The following is a 22,604-nucleotide window of genomic DNA, read 5'->3' as shown; positions in this document are numbered from 1 at the left end:
CCTTCCTCCCACTTAATATTGGATAGCTGTCTAAGACATCTCCTGCTGCCAGCATCTGTGGTGGGACGACTGGGATGCCCAGAGGATTGGTCAGTATATTGTCAGCTGTTGTTAACTGAAGGCTGCAGGAGCCTCTGTTACTGCCTCTGCTGCTGGGTGCCACCTCCCTCAGTGCTTCATCTACTCTATTTACTCTATCTATATTCAGAGGGAGGAAGGAAGAGGGAAAGAGCTAGAAATTCCCAGTGGGAGGTCTAACACTGCTGCTCACTCAGCAGCTTGCCTCCTCTCCCTCTAAAGCACAGGGCAGTTCCTAAATCACATTCATCTAGAACATCACTTTTAGTGGATAGTAATGTGCTTTTCTGTAGAGCCAAGGAGTACAGCATATTCTGACTGGGAGAAGGCGTCAGTATTGCTTTCCCCTTGTGGCATGGATAAGAGCTTTGGCACACACGGTAGTGGTAGCAGTGACTGATAGAAAAGCACAGAAACTGCCTCTCAAGAGTTATCACTGATACAGAATGTGTGTGAACAAGACAAAAATACAACTTCAAGTCATACAAAGCAGAAATCAAACCACGCATACAACTCCTAGGAGTACTTGCAGACAATAGAAGGAATGATGTAGTGCCATCAATCAAGGAACAGGGAAGTTAATGAAGTGCAAGACGACATCACCTAAATTAAGATCTCTGACAAAAGAACATCAGCTGCATTCAGTCTCATGGCAAGATTTTTGCTAGTCATACCATGCAGCTTGCCTTGATCGAGGTATGTGAAACAACTTCTTAATGTAGGAGTGTTTTTTTATGAAATGTGAATTTTGATCTGATATCAAGACCAAAGTCTTACTGTGCCATCTAGAAAGGAACTTGCTTGCAGCGTCCCCACAGCTTCTGCTCTGAAAGGCCAAGAAAGGTCCCTTTATCTTATCAAATAAAGATTTATTCTTTTTCTAATTTGACAGTTCCACCTCATTCCTTCTTCCTCCTACTCCATAGAAAAACATTCCCAGTTGTTGCTGGCCTATGTAGGTTGTGCGGACAGCTGGTTGCTCAGATTACACAGGGCTATGTTGTATCCCTTCAGGAATCAGCCACACTAAGCCCTTCTTTAGGGACCAGGGCTCACTAGGGTGCTGCTGCACCAGCACACCAGGTGCTGTCTTGAAGTTGGAAATTCTGAGACAACAGGCAACCCTGCAAATGCTCCTCTCAATATCATTCTTCCTCTTGAGCCTCATGAGTGCAAACCTCCTCCAAATTGGACATCTGAGTAAGCAAAAGATGGTGAAATCGCACTCAGTTACAACTTGGGCTCTTAAAGCAGAGGGACAGAATGCTGCCTTTTGGTAGCTTGGGAGAGGATTTACAGCAGTTACCTATGGCAATCCTGCATTTAAGTGTGTTCAGAATAACTGCAGCTCTCCTGCACACAGTAGTTAGAAAGCAGAACATTTCCCATCCCATGTAGGTACTGCTACCAGCCAAGGGGTTCCCTCTCATCCTTACAGAGACCTATATAGTGCTACTACAAGACAGACAATTGCTGCCAGCTTCCTCAGATGCCACTGCATTGTCAACTTAAACCCCTGCCTTTCAGGTGCCGTCCTCTATTGAATTCTCTGCTGTTTGGACACATTATTAAGCTCTGAAATTTCTTTGTATAAATATTCCCTGAGTAAAACTATAACACGCGTCTCAGCTAAAGAACTGCTGTCCAGCAAGCAGCAGAGCACTTAGAAGCAGACACGACTAACTCCAGACTGAAAGCTGCTGTACCATATAGGTTTCACATGGGTCTTCCAGCTTAGAAAGACGGTATAGAATTGGAAGCCATTTAATATTTGAAAGTTATTTGAAGGATCTACAGGATTAACATGATTCCTGCTCATCTACATCATTGCCAGAAACAATCTTCCTATTGCTTTCAAGCCACTTTAAGCACTTAAAACCAATGTAACTCCAGGCTGCCTAGAAGTAATGGTTTCCCAGATAGATTGTAGAACTAAGCAGATGCCAAAATTGTCAAAAACTGTGAGGGAAGTGAGGCAAGGAAAGCTGTTCATATGGACATACTGCTTTGAGATCCAAGCCTCCTACAATCTAAAGTAAACTGCACAAGCATAACAATCTTAAGTTTTTATAAAGGCTGTATGGACAGTGGCTGAAAAACTGAACCAAGAGATGAAACTTGGAAACCTGGAAGCACGCAGCACATTTAAGTGCCTCCAGTGAGAATGCTGAAGCTCTTGCATGAAGGATCAGCAGAGATTCTGGGGCAAGCATCCCTTAAGGTCATGCTTTCATTAAGAACAGTAGATTGCCCACGCCCTGAAAAAAAAGAAAAACCTCTGAAGCACCTGCAAAGACCAAGTGAAGCACCCATGAAGATGAACAGCACAAAAATGCATGACTGAAACACAGAGATGAGAGACTGGTGAATACCCAACAGACTGGCACAGCGTAGGAGGTCTTCTTTTTCACTAAAAATACAAGTAAATTAAACATACAGGGTCACACCTCGGGTTCTGAAGCTGGAAAAGATGAGTAATGGCAAACATCAAATTGCCATGATCAAATACACCAAGCAGAATCAGCCCTTAAAAGAATTGATGCATCTGGGACGGCCTGTTCTCTCAGTAGTGTCAACCGTAACTGTTGAGTAAAACTTCTATATTGAGAATCAGGTCTAATTAAAATGCAGCAGCAGATTAGCAGTGTAAGAACTTAATTCCTAATTACTACAGAAACAAGATTAAGAGATGTATTCACATAACTGAGACACTTTGAGTAGAAAGATTGGTCAAATAATCCATTTCTTTACCCAACCTGAAGTTCACACCTAGTTCAGCTTGAAGGACAGCCAGCGTTTTCCCTCAGCTGTCAGTCTTGCCAACTCGATGACAGTAACAGAGAGTTCCTGTCCATGGGCATTGGGTTATAACCAGCTTTTCATTCAAAGTGTACATGCGTAGAACAGTAGGAAAGACACTAAGGCTAAGAACTTGATGAGCACTGAAGTAAAATATATGTAAAAGAAAACCACTCTTGAACCATGTAAGAGCTGATCCTATTCTTAGAAACTTGGGGAAGTAACGTCCTGTGACGAGATACTGCTTTTGACTCTCTCAGCATTTCAGTTAACCCATTTCTAAATTTCCAAGATTCTAAAAGGGCAAATTTCAGGGTCTCATTTCAGATAGTAGCTTTGCTAAAGAGATAATGCTAGGTGTAGGAGTATAGTCTGTTAGATTTTTTTTTTTTAATCAATCCTAAACAGGATTAATCGAAGCCCTCCCCCAGGCACAAAAGACCCTGAACTGTTTTGCTCAGGTTTTAAGGGTGCAGACTGCAGTGAACCCAGCAGACAGCTGCTGCCAGATCCGTGTTTGTTTCCCTTGCTTCCAGCTGCTCCTTTGTTGCAAGTACAAGCACATGGGAAGCATCCACCGGATGGGCAAAATCATAGAAGCCCTAGGTTAGAACAGACTTTTGAGATCAAATCCAACCATACTTGTCCACTACTAAGTCATATCCCTAAGCGCTTCATCTACCCAGGTCAGGAAACCAAACCAGCACTGCCAAGTTTTACTGCCGGCTGAGCTCCCAGGACTGGCTCACCACAGCGCCAGGTGAGAACCAGGACTAGCAAAGGAGGAGCATAGTGGTAGCGAGGACAAGTGCTCTTTTGACAAGTTTTCATCCATTCAGCCTTATCATGTTGTTGTTCAGAGAATTGAGATTCAAGCCAGCTGCACCCTGTAAAAGTTTACTTCAAGGTGAGGTATTTCCTAGATCAACTTAAACCTTCTCTATCACAGGAAAAGATTAATGCAAGTAATCTTACTCTGAAAATCCCTGGAAAGTCTTTTGGAAACTATGTATTGTGAATATTTTAGACAGCTACGGCTGGCCTCATTAAAGGGAAATTACATTAGACACAATAAACATATGGTCTAGCAGCAGGACTGAAATGAAGTGATTCACCCAATTAAAACACATGGAATCTAATGATTTTACCCCTAAAGAAAGGGCAGGGCTTCCTACATGATGACAGGTATAATATAATTATGGGGAAATCAACAGTCTTGGCTTTGTTCTTACTACATGCAGGTGGCTGCTGTAATCTAAGACAAATACATAAAATGCAGGTTGTTCCATTAAACTGGGAAGGAAAAACATTCATTCTGGTCTCCAATCAGTTTTATCAGGCACTTTGCCAATGTTATGAAGGCAGAATATCATGTAAGGGTGGGAGCCTTCTCCCAAGGAAAAAATATAACTGGGAAAATCAGCATGTGCAAGAAAGGTGCAACCTGAGCAGGGGAAAAGAGAAAGGAGACCTGGGAGAGCACTGGTAGAACACAGGAAAACACTGTGGTCTATATGAGCAGTGCTTCTGCTTAGAAGGAGGTGTCATCCACACAGGCTCAATCTAGAACTCCGCCTCTATAATGAAGTCAGCATTATCTTGACAACTTGATAGACCTTATCACCATCATTAGAGGTTTGTGAAAAGAAACAATTCAAATTGCTCTTTACCCTCACTAAGATTCATAAGCTGAGCTTTCTGCAGCTGTTGAGGTTCATCGCCCAGTTTTGTCTGGAGATGTGGGGTGGGGAACACTGTGGAGAGTGCAGACCCTGGCAGACACGCAGGGTCTAAGTGTGCAGCTGTCCCAAGAGGCACGCTGCTGAAAGGACTCAGCATTCCTCCTCAAAGACCAGGCTGGAGATGTGCAGTTGTATTCTTCCAGATTTAAAATTGCATGAATACTGGCACACAAAGCTGAGGGCAAACACATGCCATCCAGTGATGGGCCTGTTCTGTCACACAGGAGGCAGTTGGGAAATGGCAGCATGAGCATCTCATCCCAAACAGCAATGTTGTTCTAGATCTAGGTAATTGCTTTCTGGGGGTTGAATTCTCTAGACTTGTGACAAGATGCAATGATATTTTTCCGATGAGGATATGAATTCTAGGAAGATCATTTCCAGCCCCCCTAGTAGGTAACAGCTGAGCCTATTTGGATGTCTACAACTAACCACAAGATCCACACTCTTTGCTGAAACACCTTGTTAGTAATTTAAGGAGAAAACAAAGATGATGTATCAGATCCACGGCTTCTGCTGAGGCTGTACCCATTTTGTGGGTGATACCCTCACTAGCGCTAACCAGGCTGTACTCTTCACCAGCAGTAAATGCTTATTCTTGCATGCGTTAAATTCACAGCCTAAGGAACAATCTCAGGGTGCACTAATACTATGACTTGATACTACATGGGGTAATTTTGTAGCACTTCATATCTAGAGTGCCTGACAGTCTTGATATTTCACTCCCTTGATAGCCCTACAGAGTAGGGCAAAGTCTGCACTATGCAAAAGGTGGTCTAAAGCAGAGAAACAAAGTAATTTGCTCATTATCAGACTGGAAGCTATAGCAGAGCAGGATTTAAATTGGTGTCAATCAGCCATCCTTCTTCAAGGACAATGCTTGCAGCTTTCCTTACTGTCTCTCTTATCTGACCAGTAATGTTGCTTACAAAGACATACAACACTTTGAAAATAGCTACTGCCTCAACTACTGATGCTCTCTAAACAAAAGTTCCTACACTTCCTCACACCAATGAAGCAGGCTTAAAACAAGTAGCTTTAAGTTCAAGCATCAAAAAGGGAAGAAAATCTGTCATAGGGCAAAGCACAACAGAAAAGTGTCTGCAAACAAACTTGGAAAAGAAAGCATGGTCCTGTGGAAAGGGCGCTGCGTTAGTGGTTCTGCTAGAGGCTTGCTGCATAAGCCATCTTGTGTGCTCATGCCTCTCGCTCATCTGTACGATAAAACAGCCTTCCTTATAAAAACTTACTACTCTACCAGTGGGAAAAAAGTACGACTAAATAGCTAGCTACTACAAAAAAAAAAAAAAAAAACAGAAACGCTTTCTTAACTGCAGGGATTTTAACTGGTGCCAATATAATTTTTTTTTAATATATATTTCTTTTAAAAGACCGTACCTTCATGGAGAGAAACAATTTTCTTCAATTCCTGCAGGTCTGTATTCCTGGTTTTAGGAACCAACATCCTTTGTCTCTCAGCAAAGGCAAGGAATTTGGGAACAGCCTGTTTCCCCAAGAGCAAAGAGTCAGTAAGACAGTGTGCATCACCTGTCTCATTTTCAGGACAGATGAGGCTCTACACAAAGATACAGGCAGCTGAGTAAGAATATTAAATGCTCACAGGAAAGGAAATAGTTGTTCTTCCTAATTTGTGACCAGCAGCAATTCCTGGACATCCAGTTCAGTTTCCCTGTAAGCCTCAAACAACCTCATTTCAAATGGCATAACAGTTGCTTCTAACACACAGGATCATTATCAAACCATGCACAAGAGCGATCCCTGGCAGGGTAACCTGCTGTTTGGTTACTGCACCAGAGCAGTTTATTCAACACACTAAAGCCTGGTTCTCTATTGAAAAAACAAGATGCTGCTTCTATAATAGGTTTTATAGTTTCAAACATTAGAAGCCTGGAATGGAGCATGGGGGGAACCGTATGATGAGTGGCTTAGTATTTCTGTGAGGGGACCTAGCGGATGGATGGGTGGATGGATGTAACAAAGCCAGATGCCGAGGCCTGAACTGCACGCAAGACCTCAACCCCACAACAAATTAGGAAAGCGCAGGGAAGAAAAGCATGCCAGAAGTTGTGCCTTTGTGTTTACACGACAGCATGGAAGACAGGAAGTCTGTCTCAGTTGTATTTGAAACTTCTCACATCTTCTTTCTAGTAGTCTGGTTTAGGACTGATTAGTCTGCTGCTTTTAATGTGGCCTTTCACTGACAAGTATTAAAGGGAATGATAAGTGACTTTTTAGAAAAACACAAATGCATCCCAACTTAGTGTAACAACTACCCTTCAGCTGAGCAGTCACTGATGCAGTGTCAGGTGATTTCGTTTTTTATTACAAACCCAAACCCTAAAAGCCAGGCTTAGGATCTCTTTGCAGAGATCCTCCCTCCCAGCCAATAACTCACTCTTCTGTCTGCTGCTAATCAACTAAATGGGGTAGACTGAAGTTCTCTATCTGCTAATTCACCACAGCTTCAGCCTCTTTAGGGAACCTTGACAGACAACACCCAGCACAGCACTTTGAGATTCTATTTCAAGTCTAAACACTAATGTCTTTCAGACCTATTATCATCCCAGAAGTGTTTTGAAATACAGGCTAGAACCACAACAAACACATTTCTTTAACAGCCTACACTGGATGAGACAAGAGTGTGTGACTGAGCATCTAGCTTGCAGATAACTCTGCTGTGTTTACACAAAAGTTAAGTCTAAATATCTCCACAAAACAAGCAAGCACTATTGCCATGTTACAGACAGAAGTGCACAGAAGCAATAAGAAGTGACTCTTAATTTGAGGGCTCAGATTACCCAACAGAAGTATCAGATTTAACAGCTTTTCATATATGAAAGGTTGCCTTCACCCTAACACACAATCAAGCTGGAAAACCTCTTACTGGCAGATGGAGTTATGTAGGATAAAGCTTAACAGAAATACAACAGCTGAAAAGGAAGCAGTCCAGCTCTTACAGGCAAAAGCAAAATAAACGCCTACTCCCTTAAATTTTGAGGCAGCTACATCTGCCTTTCGATAAGTGGATCTTGCCTGCTTTCATAAACCAAGTTATTTTAAACATTCTTCACTGTAATACTGCTATGTTGGAAAAAAAACAAACAACAAACCTCTCTCCTCCTAACAGAAAAAAATTTTTGCAATAGATATATTAAGTGAAGGAATTGTAGCCCCCTCTCCTGGTAGGCTAAGTAATGCTTTCCATAAGCTACTGCAATTGCTCTTTTTCCCTTCCAACTTTAAAACTCCCGCAGCCTGCTGCGTGCTGCCCAGGCTCGTCACCCACTGTGGCAGTTCTGCCCTGCTCACTCACACTCATCTGCTCCTGCTGATAACACAGCACACTGCAAAGCTCAAACAGAACAAGGTGAGCTCTGTGTGGAGAAGGGAAAGGTAAAGAAAGCGGGAAGGCTGTGAAAGAGGTTCCTTATAGTAAAGTGCTGTTCTTGTTCAGAACAAAACACTTGCTGGCAATGCCTTGTGTGTTTCGGCTGCAGTGTAGCTTTGTAAGATCTGATGTGCAACAGAAAACACACAAATAATCAGTACCTGGGGATACAGTTCCCAGTGGGTAAAGGAAGAAAAAGAGCACAGCTCGCTCCAGTCTTAACAGCCTGTAATTACATTGCCTTAAGACATGCCAGTACCCATAGCCTGCCAGGCAAGCGAGTGCAACCACGCTGAACATTGAGCGTTATCCCAGAGCTACGCTTGACGCAGAAGCAGTTACGTGCTTTGCCACCAAACCCTAAAATGAAAAAAACAACATTTTATTTAGCAGGAACACTAACAAGGCACACTGAAAAAGTCAATGCACCTCTGCTATGACGGTGCAGCTCGTGTGCTGATGGAAAGACACGTAATAAGTATCTTATTCATATTTAGCTTAATCATTTCACATAAAACATATGCAGCTACACAGACTTACATCAGAATAAGAAAGAATTAGAACGTCTGTACAGGACTACAGACAAGCTTAGCTTTGACGGATTTGCACTGTGTCTTGTTCCACCTTCTCAAAGCACATGTGTACTTCTAACTAGCTGCTAAAGTGCAGGAACCACCATGCAGTTAAGTCACTCTGATTCAAACACTCTACCCCTAAAGAAGCTAAATATATTTAATTTAAAAAAAAAAAATGAAAAAAAATTCTGCCCCACCAGATCCAGTACCATTAAGACAAAAGCAAGAATGAAACCTGCCAGATTTCTGTTTCACAGCATACCTATGCCAGGCTACTCAAAGCTCATCATGGCTTCCTTATTGGCCAGTCAGTAAGAAAGCAGGTTTGAAAACAAACCAGAATTGAGTGATATCACCACAAAGCAATCAAAGAAACAACTTTCAGAGCATCTGTTCAAGGTCTTGCCACAGTCTTTATGCTTTGATCAAGATGCCACTCGAAGAAGAACTTTACCCAGGCTCAACTTTATTAATATCAACAATATTCTAAAGAGCGCATGTAGGATATCCAGCAATTTAAAGCTCAAATTTGAAGAACTTGGTATTTTAATATTAATATCTTAAATTTGAGCCTGAGAGCTTCCAACTAGTATATGAAAAATTTTTATTTGGCAATTTATAAATGAAAAAATATTAATTTATAAGAGAAAAGGAACCACAAATCAGCACTCAAAGGATGATGTTTCTTTCACCTGTATGATAGTCAATGGTGGACATAAAGAAAGATATATAATTAAATTCTGTATTCTAAGAAAAAACTGCATTAAACAATAGGAGTGAGTAGGTTCATGCTTAGGCAGTCCAGTCCAGCTCAGGCCAGTGTCAGCTTGAGTTCTGCAGCACCCAGTGACCTAATGGCAGAAGGAAGCGATGCCACTGACTATTTCAGAAGATCTTCAAGATTATTCAGATCTCCAAGAGTCCATTTCACTCTTCCTGGATGACCAAACTTGTATCAGTCATTAAAAAGTCTGCAAAACAGACGTTTTTCTTGCTAAACAGTCACCATTAATTGGCAAGTTCTGACATATTGGATTGCCTAACCAGAAAGAACACTTCAAAATTATTTCTCTTTAAATCCCTTCAAGGCTAATCTAAATAATAATAGAAGAAGATGGGAAAAATTAAGTAAATTTGAGATATACTGGTATAGCTGCATCTTGTCTCTACTTCTGGTCTCAGCTACTCTAATAGAGCAGCAACACAAAACTGATATGCCCATCAGTTGTGCAGCCTCCCACAGGTTCCTGAATAGCAGCAGTAAAACTGAACAGTCTTGTTAACTCCATGATACTGCCAGTTAGCAAAATGAACCCTGAGCAGCAAAGGCTTTGAAATAATCTCGAGAAACTGAGCTGACCCTGTAAGCTAAGGAAAGCCACATTATGTTAATTTATTTAAACGCCAGCTCAGGTTTGAGGGGTCATCGTTACAACGCAGAGGCTACAGAGTTAGAATGTACGAATGGGTTTGGGCTTTGTCTAGAAAAGAGATCTGTGTTCTGTAAACACAGTTTAGGCCCCTGATGTTTAGAGTAACTGCAGGAGGCAATACTGATCTACTTGGATATGACAATATTTAAACAAACTTCTTGGCTAGGCTGTACTGGAGTGCGTGCAGATTTGTGATGAGGAAGTGTTCCTCCACTCTGCAATTCCCAAATGTTTTGGTCTTCCTACTATACAGGCACACTACTCTACAGTCAATTTGTCAAAAAATTATGGGTCTAATTAAACACAGAATCTGAAAACCAGGAACACTTGGTGACCTGTGCCACATACTACCACCATAAGAGACAAAATTAGCATCAATTCTTTTAACCAGAAGCAAGCCTGATACCCATTCCAAAACTAGCTGTGATGCTGAGCATGCTTAACCTGCAACAGCAGTCATCATTAGCATCTTATAGCAACTCACTGTAAATCCCACACATGAACTACAAAGAGTATTCACTGTATTCACTACTCAATTGTACTCGCTTCTACCTCTGGTAAGAAGAGAACAGGAGGAGACACTTTCCAAAATGAATAGTCCTAAAAATTAATATTTGGTTGTGCTCCAGGAGCTTGGAACTCCTCGCCTTTGTGCCTGGTATCAGTCACCAGTTGTGAGGGAACTCCCCCACTGGAATCCTGCCCATTACAGCGACATTCATCAGCAACCCAATCCTAACTCATCACACATCAGTTCAGAAGGCTATCCTGTCTCAATCAACACATAATAAACGCACCCAAGACTATACTGTAAAACATTATCTCCAAAGCTAAACAATCAAAATAAAATCTCCAGTGTATCAAAATGCACTATTAGGGATAAGCTGTGAGCTTTTATCCTTCTCTCTTCTGTTGCTCGTTCCCGTTCTTTCCTCTCCAGCATTATCTGTCTTTCTGGAGATAATCTCCATAGCTGTTTATCCTACATATCTTAGTTGAGATGATGACAAATAGGAAAAGCAAAGATGCCTGATGCTTTGTTGTTTGGATTATCATAGGAGAAAGGAAGGAGATCAGAGGGTCATAAATCCAGGATGTTCTCATCCACCTTATGAGCAGCAAGATATGGTTCCTATGCCTGTGCATATACAGCTTAGAACAAGAGGCAGCTATTTCAGTTTCACTTTAGTATTAAGTAACAAAAAAAAAAAAACCCACCAGAGAAACCAGAAAAGAGCCCAAAATCCAAACAAGTAACATTATCAAATTAAAGGATGGGGGAATGCAGAATTCTCCTATAGAAAATTAGTTTTCCTTCAGCAAAGAGCTACTTCTTTTACGTAATTGTAGTCCCAATTCTCACATCACTACCTTCATAAAATACTTTTAAATCAATGTGGGTGAAGCTCCAAGTTTATTAACAAAGGTAATTATTTTTAATGGAAGTATCATAGTAAGATTATGATCCTCAGGACAATGTTTGAGAGGGAGGGACAGGAGAAAGGAAAGGAATTTGTTTAATAAAGATGTTTAAACAGCCTTTGAAGAGCAGTGGAAGATTGAAATAAAAGCAATTGAATTCTTCATGAAATATTTCTGTGCATCTCTGGCTCCTCTTCAAAAAAGGCAATGGTAGTTTTGGACTGTTTCTTGAAATTCCTGTGCTGAGTCACCTGGTACTGAAAGCCACCTATTAAAAAGTTAATTTATATAGAGCTACAGATCAGCACTCCTACTGGGAGATGCACGCATCTTCACAGAAAGCCCACAAAGCACATGAAACTTCCTCAGATATGGGTAATCTAACTAAGGTTTGTTGTTGCGGTTTACCGTGTTACCAACAGGAAGCCTCAATGGTTTTGTAAGAGTCTCCTATTCTAAAGAGAAGAATTTCTATGGGTAATACCAAGATCAGCCTTTAAATAAAGTATTTCATAACCACAAAACCAGAGAAATGTCATGGATGATGCAGTGATGGCGAGGGAACCACTACCCTAGACTTAACAAGGCAACTGTGTCATCCGACACAGTGCAAGCTTTTGATTCTTTCCTTGCTACACAGAGTGAAAAAGAGAGCTGGTGGTCCAAACAGCCCCAGGAAGTATTTCCTGACCAGTTAACACCTTTCTGAACGCTCTTAAGGAACCCGTGTGCCTGCTTTCACCTGCAAAGACAGTCGAGGGGCCATCCACACCCAGCTAGCAAGCTTTACATCACTGATAATTGCACACTGCTGAAAGGACCACCAACTCCCCAGCAAGCAGCAACTCAGGAATTCAGGCTTTGGGCTGCTCCGGCTTTTTGAAACACAACCAAGTGAGAATAGCCTGGAGAAAAAAAGGCTCTGGGGAGACGTTATAGCAGCCTTCCAGCGCCTGAAAGGCCTCCAGGAAAGCTGGAGAGGGACTTCTTAAATGGGCACAAAAGTGATAGGACGAGAGGGAATGGCTTTAAATTGGAGGGGGGAAGACTTAGTTTAGAATTAAGAAGGAATTCTTCACGATGAGGCGGGAGGGGGTGGGGGGGGGGGGGGGGGGGCGGGCGGGGCCTGACTCAGGTTGCCAAGAGAAGTCGTGGATGTCCCATCCCTGAAGGTGTTCAAGGTCAGGTTGGATGGGGCTTGGAGAAACTGGATCCAGTGGGAGGTGTCCCTGTCCATGGCAGGGAGGTTGGAACTGGTTGGGCTTTGAGGTCCCTTTCAACCCAAACCATTCTGTGAAAACAAACAGTAGGTCACTGAGCAAAACCTAACTGTATTTTAATAGCTTTCACATGCATCCCTACCAGAGCATGTATAAACTGCTGTTTCTTGGTTTGTATTAGTTGGATTTTAACATAGTTTCTTATGAGCATAAACCAGTCAGCTGTCAGCAGCATTAGTAAAGCAGATATTAGATAACAAGTACACTAGAAACATTAAGCTGTGACTGCTAAGAGAAACAGGCTAGAATAAATCACTCTAATGATCATCTAGCTTTATCTGTAAAAAAAAAAAGATCTAAGAAGTACGATTTGACTTCAGCAAGGACTGGCCTGCTTTAAGAACAACCAACCATGACATATGCTGAAGTAAGTGGGGCATAGAACAGGTCACTTCTCCCGAACATCGGTAAAAACATGATTTCAAGCCTGCTGTCCCAGAATTTGTAATGAGTACCAGCCATAAAATATTCCTGAAGCCAACTCTGCTACAGCATCTCTAGGAGACAGTCCAACTACTTTCCAGCTCTAATTATGTGAGCCGTCAGTCCTGCTACGTTAAAAAAGATTATTTAAGCCACTTGTGACAATTTGCTTTTGTGTCCAACAGCTTACACGTTCACTTCCCACCGATTTGTTCACTTGGCCATGTCCCTATTTAAAAAAAACCCTTAAAATCACAATTTTTTTTTTCTTTTTTGCAAAACATTGTATTTGCAAGCACGAGCAAGTTTGTGAAATATTGCTGGAACAACTTGTACCATACCATCTGCTGCACGCAGAGAACTGAGATACCAGAGATCTGCCTGGGCTTTGAGTTGGGACTTTTAAGTCAGTTCTGACTAATGTCTTTTTAAGTAACTTCATTTTGGTCTTAACTTCTCCAGACTGTGTATCTGTCTATATGAAAAGTACATAGGGAATACACACAAACCAGGAATTATAACGGATTGGTATTTGGGATTACATTGTCTCTTCCATTGAGCTGGCAGAGCCCTCTCATTTGCACCACACAGTGTGCAAAAATCCCAACTTAATGCAGGGTATAAAAATGAGTATTGAACGCAACTGAATGTGCAGGAATAATTTAGAGGAGAACATGGAGAACAACACGATCGAGAACATGCCTACGTAATTTCATTTTCAACAAATGTTCCTCTAGACACTTAGCTGAACTACCCTTTACTCCCCAAATAACTAGTGAAGAGTTATTTATACATAATGGTCCCACAACATTTCTGATTTACAGCACAAAGAGGCGCTGAATACATTGATTATACTTCATCTGCACAGGGCATTTACTGACAGGAAAGTCTGCAGGCAAGCAGCTCTGGCCTGAGCTTGCTGCATTTCACTGGGATGAAAAATAAAGAACATTTTAGGCGGCTCACAAAGTGCAGTTGTTAAACTGCCCCTATTTTCTCTCCTTCTTTCCATTTTCCTGCATCCAGCCCTTCAGTTTCACTGAATTTCAAAGGGATGGTGTTATTTATGCTTCTTCCCATTTTAGAATGTTTTTATCGTGTGGCTTAGCACTCCAACTGCCCTAGGAGAGCTTTAATGATAATTTTATTTTTAAAAGTATAGGCTTATCTCACCTGATCTTGATGTACACAGTAAAAGGTTGATGAACTCCTCCCCTGGAAAGCAAAACAGGGAACAAATGTCCTGCGCCTGCTGGATCAAAAGCTCAAGTGTGGCAGAGCCTTCTGCTACTCCAAAATATATCACCAAGGCAACTGCAACAGCATTGCAAGCAGGTATCGCAAAGGCTTCCCAGCCAGGATTTAAATAATCTGATTTTCCTGCAGTATGTTTTTTATGACACTCAGCAAGTCTTTTTGGAGATGAAAAGCATGCTAACACCATTCCAGAGGATATCTTGGTACAGTAGGCAGTTATCACTGCTCTTCAGAAAGAAAATTAGAGCCCATCACCATCCCTCTTCAAAGGTCACACGAAGAGCCAAGTAGAACCCATGCAACCTGGAAGTTGTTGGTTGTCATCAGTTGTGTACCTTCCCTCAAATAAATTACTGAAAGGATAAGGAGATAACCTACTTCTCTGTTCCCTCTCGTATTCCTTCTCTGAAAGGGAAAGCAAGTTCATCCTGTAAGGGCACTACATACTTTTCTTTCCTGGTTGCTCTGATCAGTAAGAATTCCATCATAACTAGTGTTTGCTGCAGGTTCTCCCTCTGGAGTTGTCGTCCCTGCAGTACTGGTTAATTCTGGTGCAGGGTACATGGGAACTATAGCATGTGAATAACCCTTCCCCTTACACTCTCCCTTTCTGCTATATTAGTAGCAACCAATGTGCTTGCTTTTACAAGTCACAGTGTACACGCTAGGAATGCTCGCAAAGTGACACTTTGCAAAGCTAATGGCAAAAGGCTGCAAAATCTACAACTATACTTTACACCTTGGAGAACTCTGCTTCACGGCTGACAAATCAGACCAGTCTACCAGCTTGCGCAGGACTTTTTTGCTCAACTTCATTGCAGTACTCACAGAATTCAATAGTCTGGTCAACTGAAACCCGCAGGAGTGTAGGTGTCTGTTCTCATGATAGAATAGCGGGGTTCCACAATACAGACTTCCTTGTTCTTTCCAGAAATTCCTTGCTTCTTCCAAAAATACTTCCTGAAGCAGGGAGTGCCTGTATACATGCAGTGCTGCTGCTCCTCCTTCTCTCCTTCAACCAACACAGCAAACACGCTTGGGATAAACTGGTTCAACTCAATCTCTCGATTTTTCAAGGACAACTACACTTCAAGTTAGTTGTGTAAAAATGCTGTTCTCCCAGGTTTTTGGTAGCATAGCATAAGAGATTTTACACTTCATTGATTTGGCACAAGCTGTTCCTCAAGATTCTGTAGCAAAATGGGTCTGTTTATTTCCATCCTTTTCATAAACAAGGAGCAACCCCTCAAAATAAGCTTCGATGAGAGCACTTAGTGAGGTTCACATTGCTCCTGCTATAGTACGACATTTGCCAACAACAGCTGAGGCAGAGGAGGGCTACAAGGATGATCAGAAAGCTGGAGCACCTCGCTTATGAGGACAAGCTGAGAGAGTTGGGGTTGTTCAACGTGGAGAAGGCTCCGAGGAGACCTCATAGTGGCCTGAAGGGGCCTACAAGAAAGCTGGGGAGGGACTTTGTACAAAGGTATGGAGTAATAGGATCAGGGGGAATGGCTTTAAACTGGAGAGGGGCAGATTTAGACTAGACATAAGGAGGAATCTCTTCACAATGAGTGCGGTGAGGCACTGGAACGGGCTGCCCAGGGAAGTTGTGGATGCCATATCCCTAGAGGTGTTCAAGGCCAGGTTGGATTGGTCCTTGGGCAGCCTGATCCAGTGGCAGATGTCTGCTCATTGCTGAAGGTTGGAACTGGATGATCTTCAAGTTTCCTTCCAACTCAATCTATTCTACCATGATATTTGATACTACATAACTGTGAGCAGGAACACACACCTTGTCATTGGAAAGATAATCATTTACAATTCTTGCATAATTAAATAAAAAAGCCTGCCAAGGAAGAATCTATCTGGACTTTGTAGAATGAAATAACAATATTTTAGACCCAACTCTGACTTTTAAATGTGGTTTAATTATTTAGGACCATTGCGTAGAACATGAGACCATTCATGGCCAGAGTACATGTGCATTTATCATTCTATAATTCTATGATCTGATTTTCAATGGAAATCTTCCTTTACAGTCTTCAAAGTAAATAACAGAAGCAACAAAAACCTAAGTAAAATTATATCCATTACCTTATTGCTGAACCTATGCAACATAAACAGCAGAGAAATTGTAAAAATTCAGTGTGTTGGCTTTCCAGGCTCACCCTTGCTTCTAGTTCCATGAAGACAGAGCAGAAGGGCTGCCAGAGCACACACTTTGTCTTCTTGGTATACATGCATGCTTAAGAAACCTTTCTCTCTCCATTTCCCTGCCACTACATGTAAATAATTCTGCCTCCCTTCTAATTTTAAAATGTTGTAGGGCGGAGGGAGGACCGAGAAGGATTTGTTCAGGATCCTGAACTAAATTACTACCAAAACATGCAGCTATAACTGAAAAGATACACTGGAGTCAGGCCCAACTGTGTCATTCTGAAGTAACTACACGTCCCCACTTGCTGTACCATGCTTCCCAAAGGACAAACGTCCTTTCCCTCCTTGCCTTGTGAGGGCAAGAACCAAACAGTCCCTACAGTACCAAACCAGCTTGTCATCAGCAGGAGTGCTGCTGCCTGCTGTTGCAGTTTAAGTCACACTTCACAGTTGCTACAGCAATTTCACTTTGCCTTCAGCACATCAAAAGAAGCAGGGTACGTGCATGACTTCTGAGATCTGCTCCTAACATTGAGAATTCACAGTGTTAGTCTATTTTACAGTAATGTTTTCACCAAAGTGCCTTTGAAATCACAAAAATAGAAAGACGACACAGTAAAACATGAAGTTGATGACACTATGATTGAAAGATGAAATAAAAGAGTAATCCTTAGTCTTAATTGTAGCAATAGCAGGTCAGGCGTTTCAGCAAGCAGAGTTCTGTTTTGATGTTAAAGTTGATACTGCTCCCCGAGCTCAAAAGCTGTGATAACAGAGATTTTAAAGAACCAGATTTAGTGGTGAGCTGTTGTTTTGATAGATACTTATGTGTCAGCAGTCATAGCGAATTATATTTACATTTAGGCTGCTGGTTGCATTTTCCTTTATCTTTTTGCCTATGCTCATTCTATTGAGCAAAAGAAAACACGTATTGTCAGAAGCAGCCTCACTCTACAAACACTGACTTCTCTCTCCACCCAAAGCCAAACCAGCATCCATAGCAGATTCAAGTCTTTGGGATTGGAGACGCATCCGTGCATCTATGAGTCGAGGCAGACAGGTTGACTGTACCTTCCAAAACCTGTGCTTTATATTAAGATGTTGCTAAATAGGTACATAAAGAAAACCATAGTTAAACAGGGAACTGAAGTTGCAGGGGCCTCATAAGAGAGATGACAGAAACTAGTGTTGCATTGAACATTTCTCGTACCAGTTTGCAGCAATAAGAACAGAATTGAACAGGCAAAAACTTCACCCGAGAATCAGAGGGGCTGTAACACCATGCTCAAATCAAAACTGCTTGCTCTGTCGGGAGCTACACAGTAACACAGAGATCTGGAAGCCCCTTGAAGATCTCGGGGAGGCAAGCAGGGAAGTGCCTTGGAGATCTGGGGGGGGGGTGTGTGTGTGTGTGCAATTCTGGACCGCTTTGGAGATCTCAGGGGTAACAAGTCTGGACCATCTTGGAGATCTCGGGGAGTACCTTGGAAACCTCGGAGGGCAAGCAGGGAAGCGCCTTGGAGATCTCAGGGGGCAAGGAGGGAGCACCTTGGAGATCTCGGGGGGGGGGGGGGGGGGGGGGGGGAGGGCGGCGAGCAGGAAGTGCCTTGGAGATCTCAGGGGGCAGGGGGGAAATTCTGGACTGCCTTGGAGATCTCAGGGGTGGCAAGTCTGGACCGTCTTGGAGATCTCGGGGGACAAGCAGGGAGCACCTTGGAAACCTCGGGGGGCAAGCAGGGAAGTGCCTTGGAGATCTCGGGGGGAAGCAGGGGAGCGCCTTGGAGACCTCGGGGGTGGCAAGTCTGGACCGCCTTGGAGATCTCCGAGGACAAGCAGGGAGCGCCTTGGAGATCTCGGGGGGGCACGTCGGGAACACTTTAGACATTCAAGAGGGCGAGTCAGGAGCACCTTAGGGATCACGGAGGGCTCGTCGGGAACGCGTCAGTAAGCAGAAATAGAGAGCACATGCAGCGTTTACCTTTGTAAATAAACCTAGAGAAGGGACCCTCTCATTGACAGCCATCAGCACCGCGGGCGCTGGGCCCCGGTGGTCCCCCGAGCCTCGGGGCAGGCCTCAGCCCCCGGGGAGGCTCCTCCGGCCCCGATGATCGGTCTGGCCCCGGGCTGGTCCTGCCCCGCCGCCCCCCGACAACAAAAGGCGGACGGGAGTGAGGGCGACCCCGTCCTCGCTCACCGTGCTGGGTGAAGACGTTGAAGCCTCCCTCGGCGGTGCGCCCGGGAGGCTCCCGGCGGCGGCCCTGCCTCCCCGCGCCGCTCCCCCGCGGCCCCCTCTGCTGCTGCGGCGGCGGCTGGAGCGCGGCGCCCGGCTCCCCGAGGCGGCCCACCTGCTGCCCCATGGACGCGCCTCACATCCCGCCTGCGGCCGCCGCTCCGGGCCGCGGCTCACGGCCGCGCCCCCGCGCCCCCCGCCGCCATCTTTAACCACAGAGCGCGGCCGAGCACGCAGAGCGGCGCCGCCGCGGTCCGCCCGGGTCCGCCCAGGCGGGCGACGCCGCAGCGCGCGGGGGAACAGATGGGGACGCGGGCAGGGGCATGCACAGCCAGGGACATGCAGGAAGACAGGCAGGGGACGTGCAGGAACACGCGCATGCAGGGGGACACATAGGGTCGCACGTGCAGAGACATACAAGAACACACAGGAATATGTGGGGGCGTGACACAGATGCAGGCGAACACAGTCACACACATGCAGAGACATACATAGGGACACACATAGGGACACATGTGGACACAGGCAGGGTCGCACATACAGGGACATAGGCACAGTCAGGGTCACACAGAGGGATGTGCACACCATCACTTGCAGGGTTATGGGCAAAGTCACACACAGGGGTACGAACACCATCACACACAGGGTCACCGGCAGGGTGCTGGTTCGGGGACAGGCCCAAGGAGGGAACACACTCAAGTGTGGGGTGAGGAGCAGGATGCTCAGTCACTGGCTGGGCTGTGCCCTGCGTCTTGGCCAGATTTGAGGCCAGGCGTGTGACCTGACCATGTGCTCTGGCTGTGGCCGAGGCTGCCCTATGGGTGGTGAAGCCGGGTGCTGGCCCCACACGCGCACTGTGGGCTAATGCTGGGCCGGTTCCCTTGTGAACCTCATCAGATGTGAGTTGTGAAGGCTGGGTTGTGTAACAGCTGCAGAGAGGAGCGGTAGTGGGCTGGTCCCAAGCCATGGGCATCCCCATGGTTCACCAGGCCCTGAGCTGCCACCAGGACCAGCTCTCCTCCAGCTCCTGCTCTCCTAGCCGAGGGCGTGGAGGAAAAAGGTGACACAGCTGTATGAATAACATCAGGTGTGTTGGTAGCCGGGTGTGCTTGGCAGCAGCGTCTTGTCATCAGACGGCTGAACTTACACTCTGTTCTGTGACTAACTGATAAACTGTCAGCTTTGCGCTTCTGTAAAAGTCGCTTGAGGTTCTCCAAAGCAGAAGGGAGGAGGTTTCAATCTAAAAACTGTGGTGCTCGTAGTGGTGTAGAGGGCCTGGACACTTGGAATTATTTCACTCTCAGTGCCAGTTGCTCTTTCAGCAATGCTTTGGCAATGTTCCTTCGTGGTGGATAAGCCACAAGGTGGCTCATCCCAGATACCTTCACCGCATCACTGAGAACTGATGTGACAGTGACAACCTGGCTTGGTGACCCTTAGACGCAACCAGCTTCCAAGGAGCCTCAGCAACCTGTGGCTGACCTTTGTGTGGCTGTCCTGGGGTGGCAGGTGAGGAGAAGCTCCTTCCTAAGCTTCATGAAAGACAGCTTTCTGGCATGAAATTCCTAGTGACAGGAGTTCTAAGGTCATATTCTACCTTTCCAGGGTCATGATGTGCTACCAAAATGCTATCCATACTGTCAGGTACACTCAAACTGCACCCTGCTGCGATCATAATTCTGCCTAAAATAGGAGTGGGTCCTCCACCTGGGCTGGTGTGAGCTCTGACTCAGGCTGGAGTAAACAGAGAGAGGAGCATGTGAAGCCCAAAATGCCTTAGCTCACTAAATTAATGGACTATACATTGGGGAAATCAGGAATTACAGACAGGCTTGCTAATAACACACAACTAAATAGTTCTTAAAATAGCACTGGGAACATCTGGGGTGTAGCATGAAGTGAGTATTGCCAAGTTGGGACCTCATGTGTGCATGGTTATGTGCACATGAGCAGAGGGTGTCCCTGTGGGATGGACTGCCTCTGGCAGAACTGGCCCACACGGGTAAACTCTGCAATGGAGATATTTCCTGGTCTCATTCCAGCTAGAATTTGCAGGGTTTGGCATTTATAAATGGTTTGCCTTGTAAACAAAATATATGTTCTCTGGAGACTGTAGAGAGACAACAAACAGAACTCCCTTGCGCCATTTGCAGTTGCCACGTAGGATAGATCTGCTCATACTTCTTCTCTTTCCTAATGCCTTTTAATTGCTGGTCCCAAAGAACTCTCCAGAGGAAGCCCGTTGGCATTTTAAAAGAAGATGCCAGTGTCACAAGACTGTTATACTAAGCACACTAAGGAGAATCCAGTTTTAACGCTGTTCTTATTCCTCAGAGCTCATTAAATCCCTCATTCTCTCTACCAGCAGCTTGTGCATCTATACCAGCTCGCTGTGGATTACGTTACTGTCTGACTGCGTTGGACTTGTCTGACGCACAGAAACGGAGTCAGCAGGGGGTTCCCAAAAAGGCCTGTTGCAAGGTCAAGAGGTCTGCAGCATGTCATGCAACCATTTGCTGTTGTGCAGCAGTATTTTGAGAATAAGCTCTACCCCATCAAAAAATCTTCAGAACCAGTGCCTCAGCCGTTGCTGGTTGTGTGCTAAACAAGCTGTACTCTCAGACTGTACCCGCTTGGTCCTCTCAAAAGGACCAATGCTCAAAAGCATTTCTATGGTATCATATGAAGAGAGGATGCTGAGCCGTGGCTGGTGACCAACCACTCTTAGAGTGCCTGCTGGAAGAGCAGTGGAGGTGTAAACAAGGAACTCCCCAAACTGAAAATGAATCTGCGCTACTGAATCACTAATGACACTGAGCCACACTGATACTTTTGGTTGAAATGGGGGCTAATTAGTATTTACTTCATAGCATGTCATCGTTATTCAGCATGGAGAGGTAACAAAGTGCTTTGAAGAGGTAAAATCTGTAGCAATGCTACCTATTATCAGCTGTGAGGTGATCAGCCCGGTGGAGTATCAGGAACATGTTGCTTCTCAGAAGGTAGTTTCGTTTGAAGAGGTCTGGCACCGTGCATTAATGAGGCATCAGTAACGGTTACGGTCCTCCTGGTGATCTGGGGCTTCCAGTCAATCTGCATCTCATGAGCTGTTCCAGTAAGGGATAAAAAGGACCAAGGAATAAAGGTAGTGTTGAGGTTACAGGAGCATGCCTGATGAGACATGTAGTATTTCTAGAGCTGCTTCTGAACTGACTCTAAGTATGCACTGTATACCCACTTCTTGAATCTTCTTCTAAGCACTGATCACGCATTGCTCCACATCCACAGAGTGTTCCAAAAATCACACAATAATTGCTGGCTGAGCTGTCTTATGTGCTCAGCATTACATGTCACAAGAGTGCTGCTGTCATTTACCCAAAGTTCAGGTTCTGTACCAGAAGAAGCCTGTGGACAAATTGGAGGCTCCTGAGCCTAGTGAATTGTTGAGTCAGCTGGGCAGTTTCTGTTTGTAAATCAGGAAAAGTTAACCAGCAGTGCTGTGTCGGTAGCTTGAAAATTAATTCTAGGAGTAATTGTTGCTCTTCCAGCTTAGATACTTTCGGTGTATGAAAGCTGCCCAGAGAAACAGATCTGTGTTAAACATTTGACTGGTGTATTTAGGACCTGGATGGCATTATTTAAGGTATTTAAGTGCCTACAACAATAGAGGCCTGATGGAGGCATTTGGAGCATTCTCAAGAGTAAGGGATATGTGCATGCAACATGTCAGGATTTTTTTGCTTTTCTTGTAATAGCAGAGCAAGCCATTAAGTCCCCTGGGATATCTGCAGAGGCA

At 44.3% G+C, this 22,604-nt stretch overlaps 1 protein-coding gene across 2 annotated transcripts in view; it reads right to left on the bottom strand.

Annotated features, from left to right (window-relative positions):
• Positions 1-19,032, bottom strand: part of ABL2 (ABL proto-oncogene 2, non-receptor tyrosine kinase) — a 46,053-nt gene extending 27,021 nt beyond the window's left edge. For both annotated transcript variants that reach the window (XM_054073696.1, XM_054073698.1), the window contains exon 1: positions 18,773-19,032. In XM_054073696.1, the coding sequence (XP_053929671.1) occupies positions 18,773-18,935 (163 nt within the window). In that variant the 5' untranslated portion in view covers positions 18,936-19,032. The remainder of the gene's footprint in view (positions 1-18,772) is intronic.
• Positions 19,033-22,604: the final 3,572 nt, after the last annotated feature.

The sequence above is a fragment of the Cuculus canorus genome, chromosome 8 (assembly GCF_017976375.1).
Source record: "Cuculus canorus isolate bCucCan1 chromosome 8, bCucCan1.pri, whole genome shotgun sequence".
NCBI lineage: Eukaryota > Metazoa > Chordata > Aves > Cuculiformes > Cuculidae > Cuculus > Cuculus canorus.
This window is presented reverse-complemented; position numbering and strand designations above follow the sequence as displayed.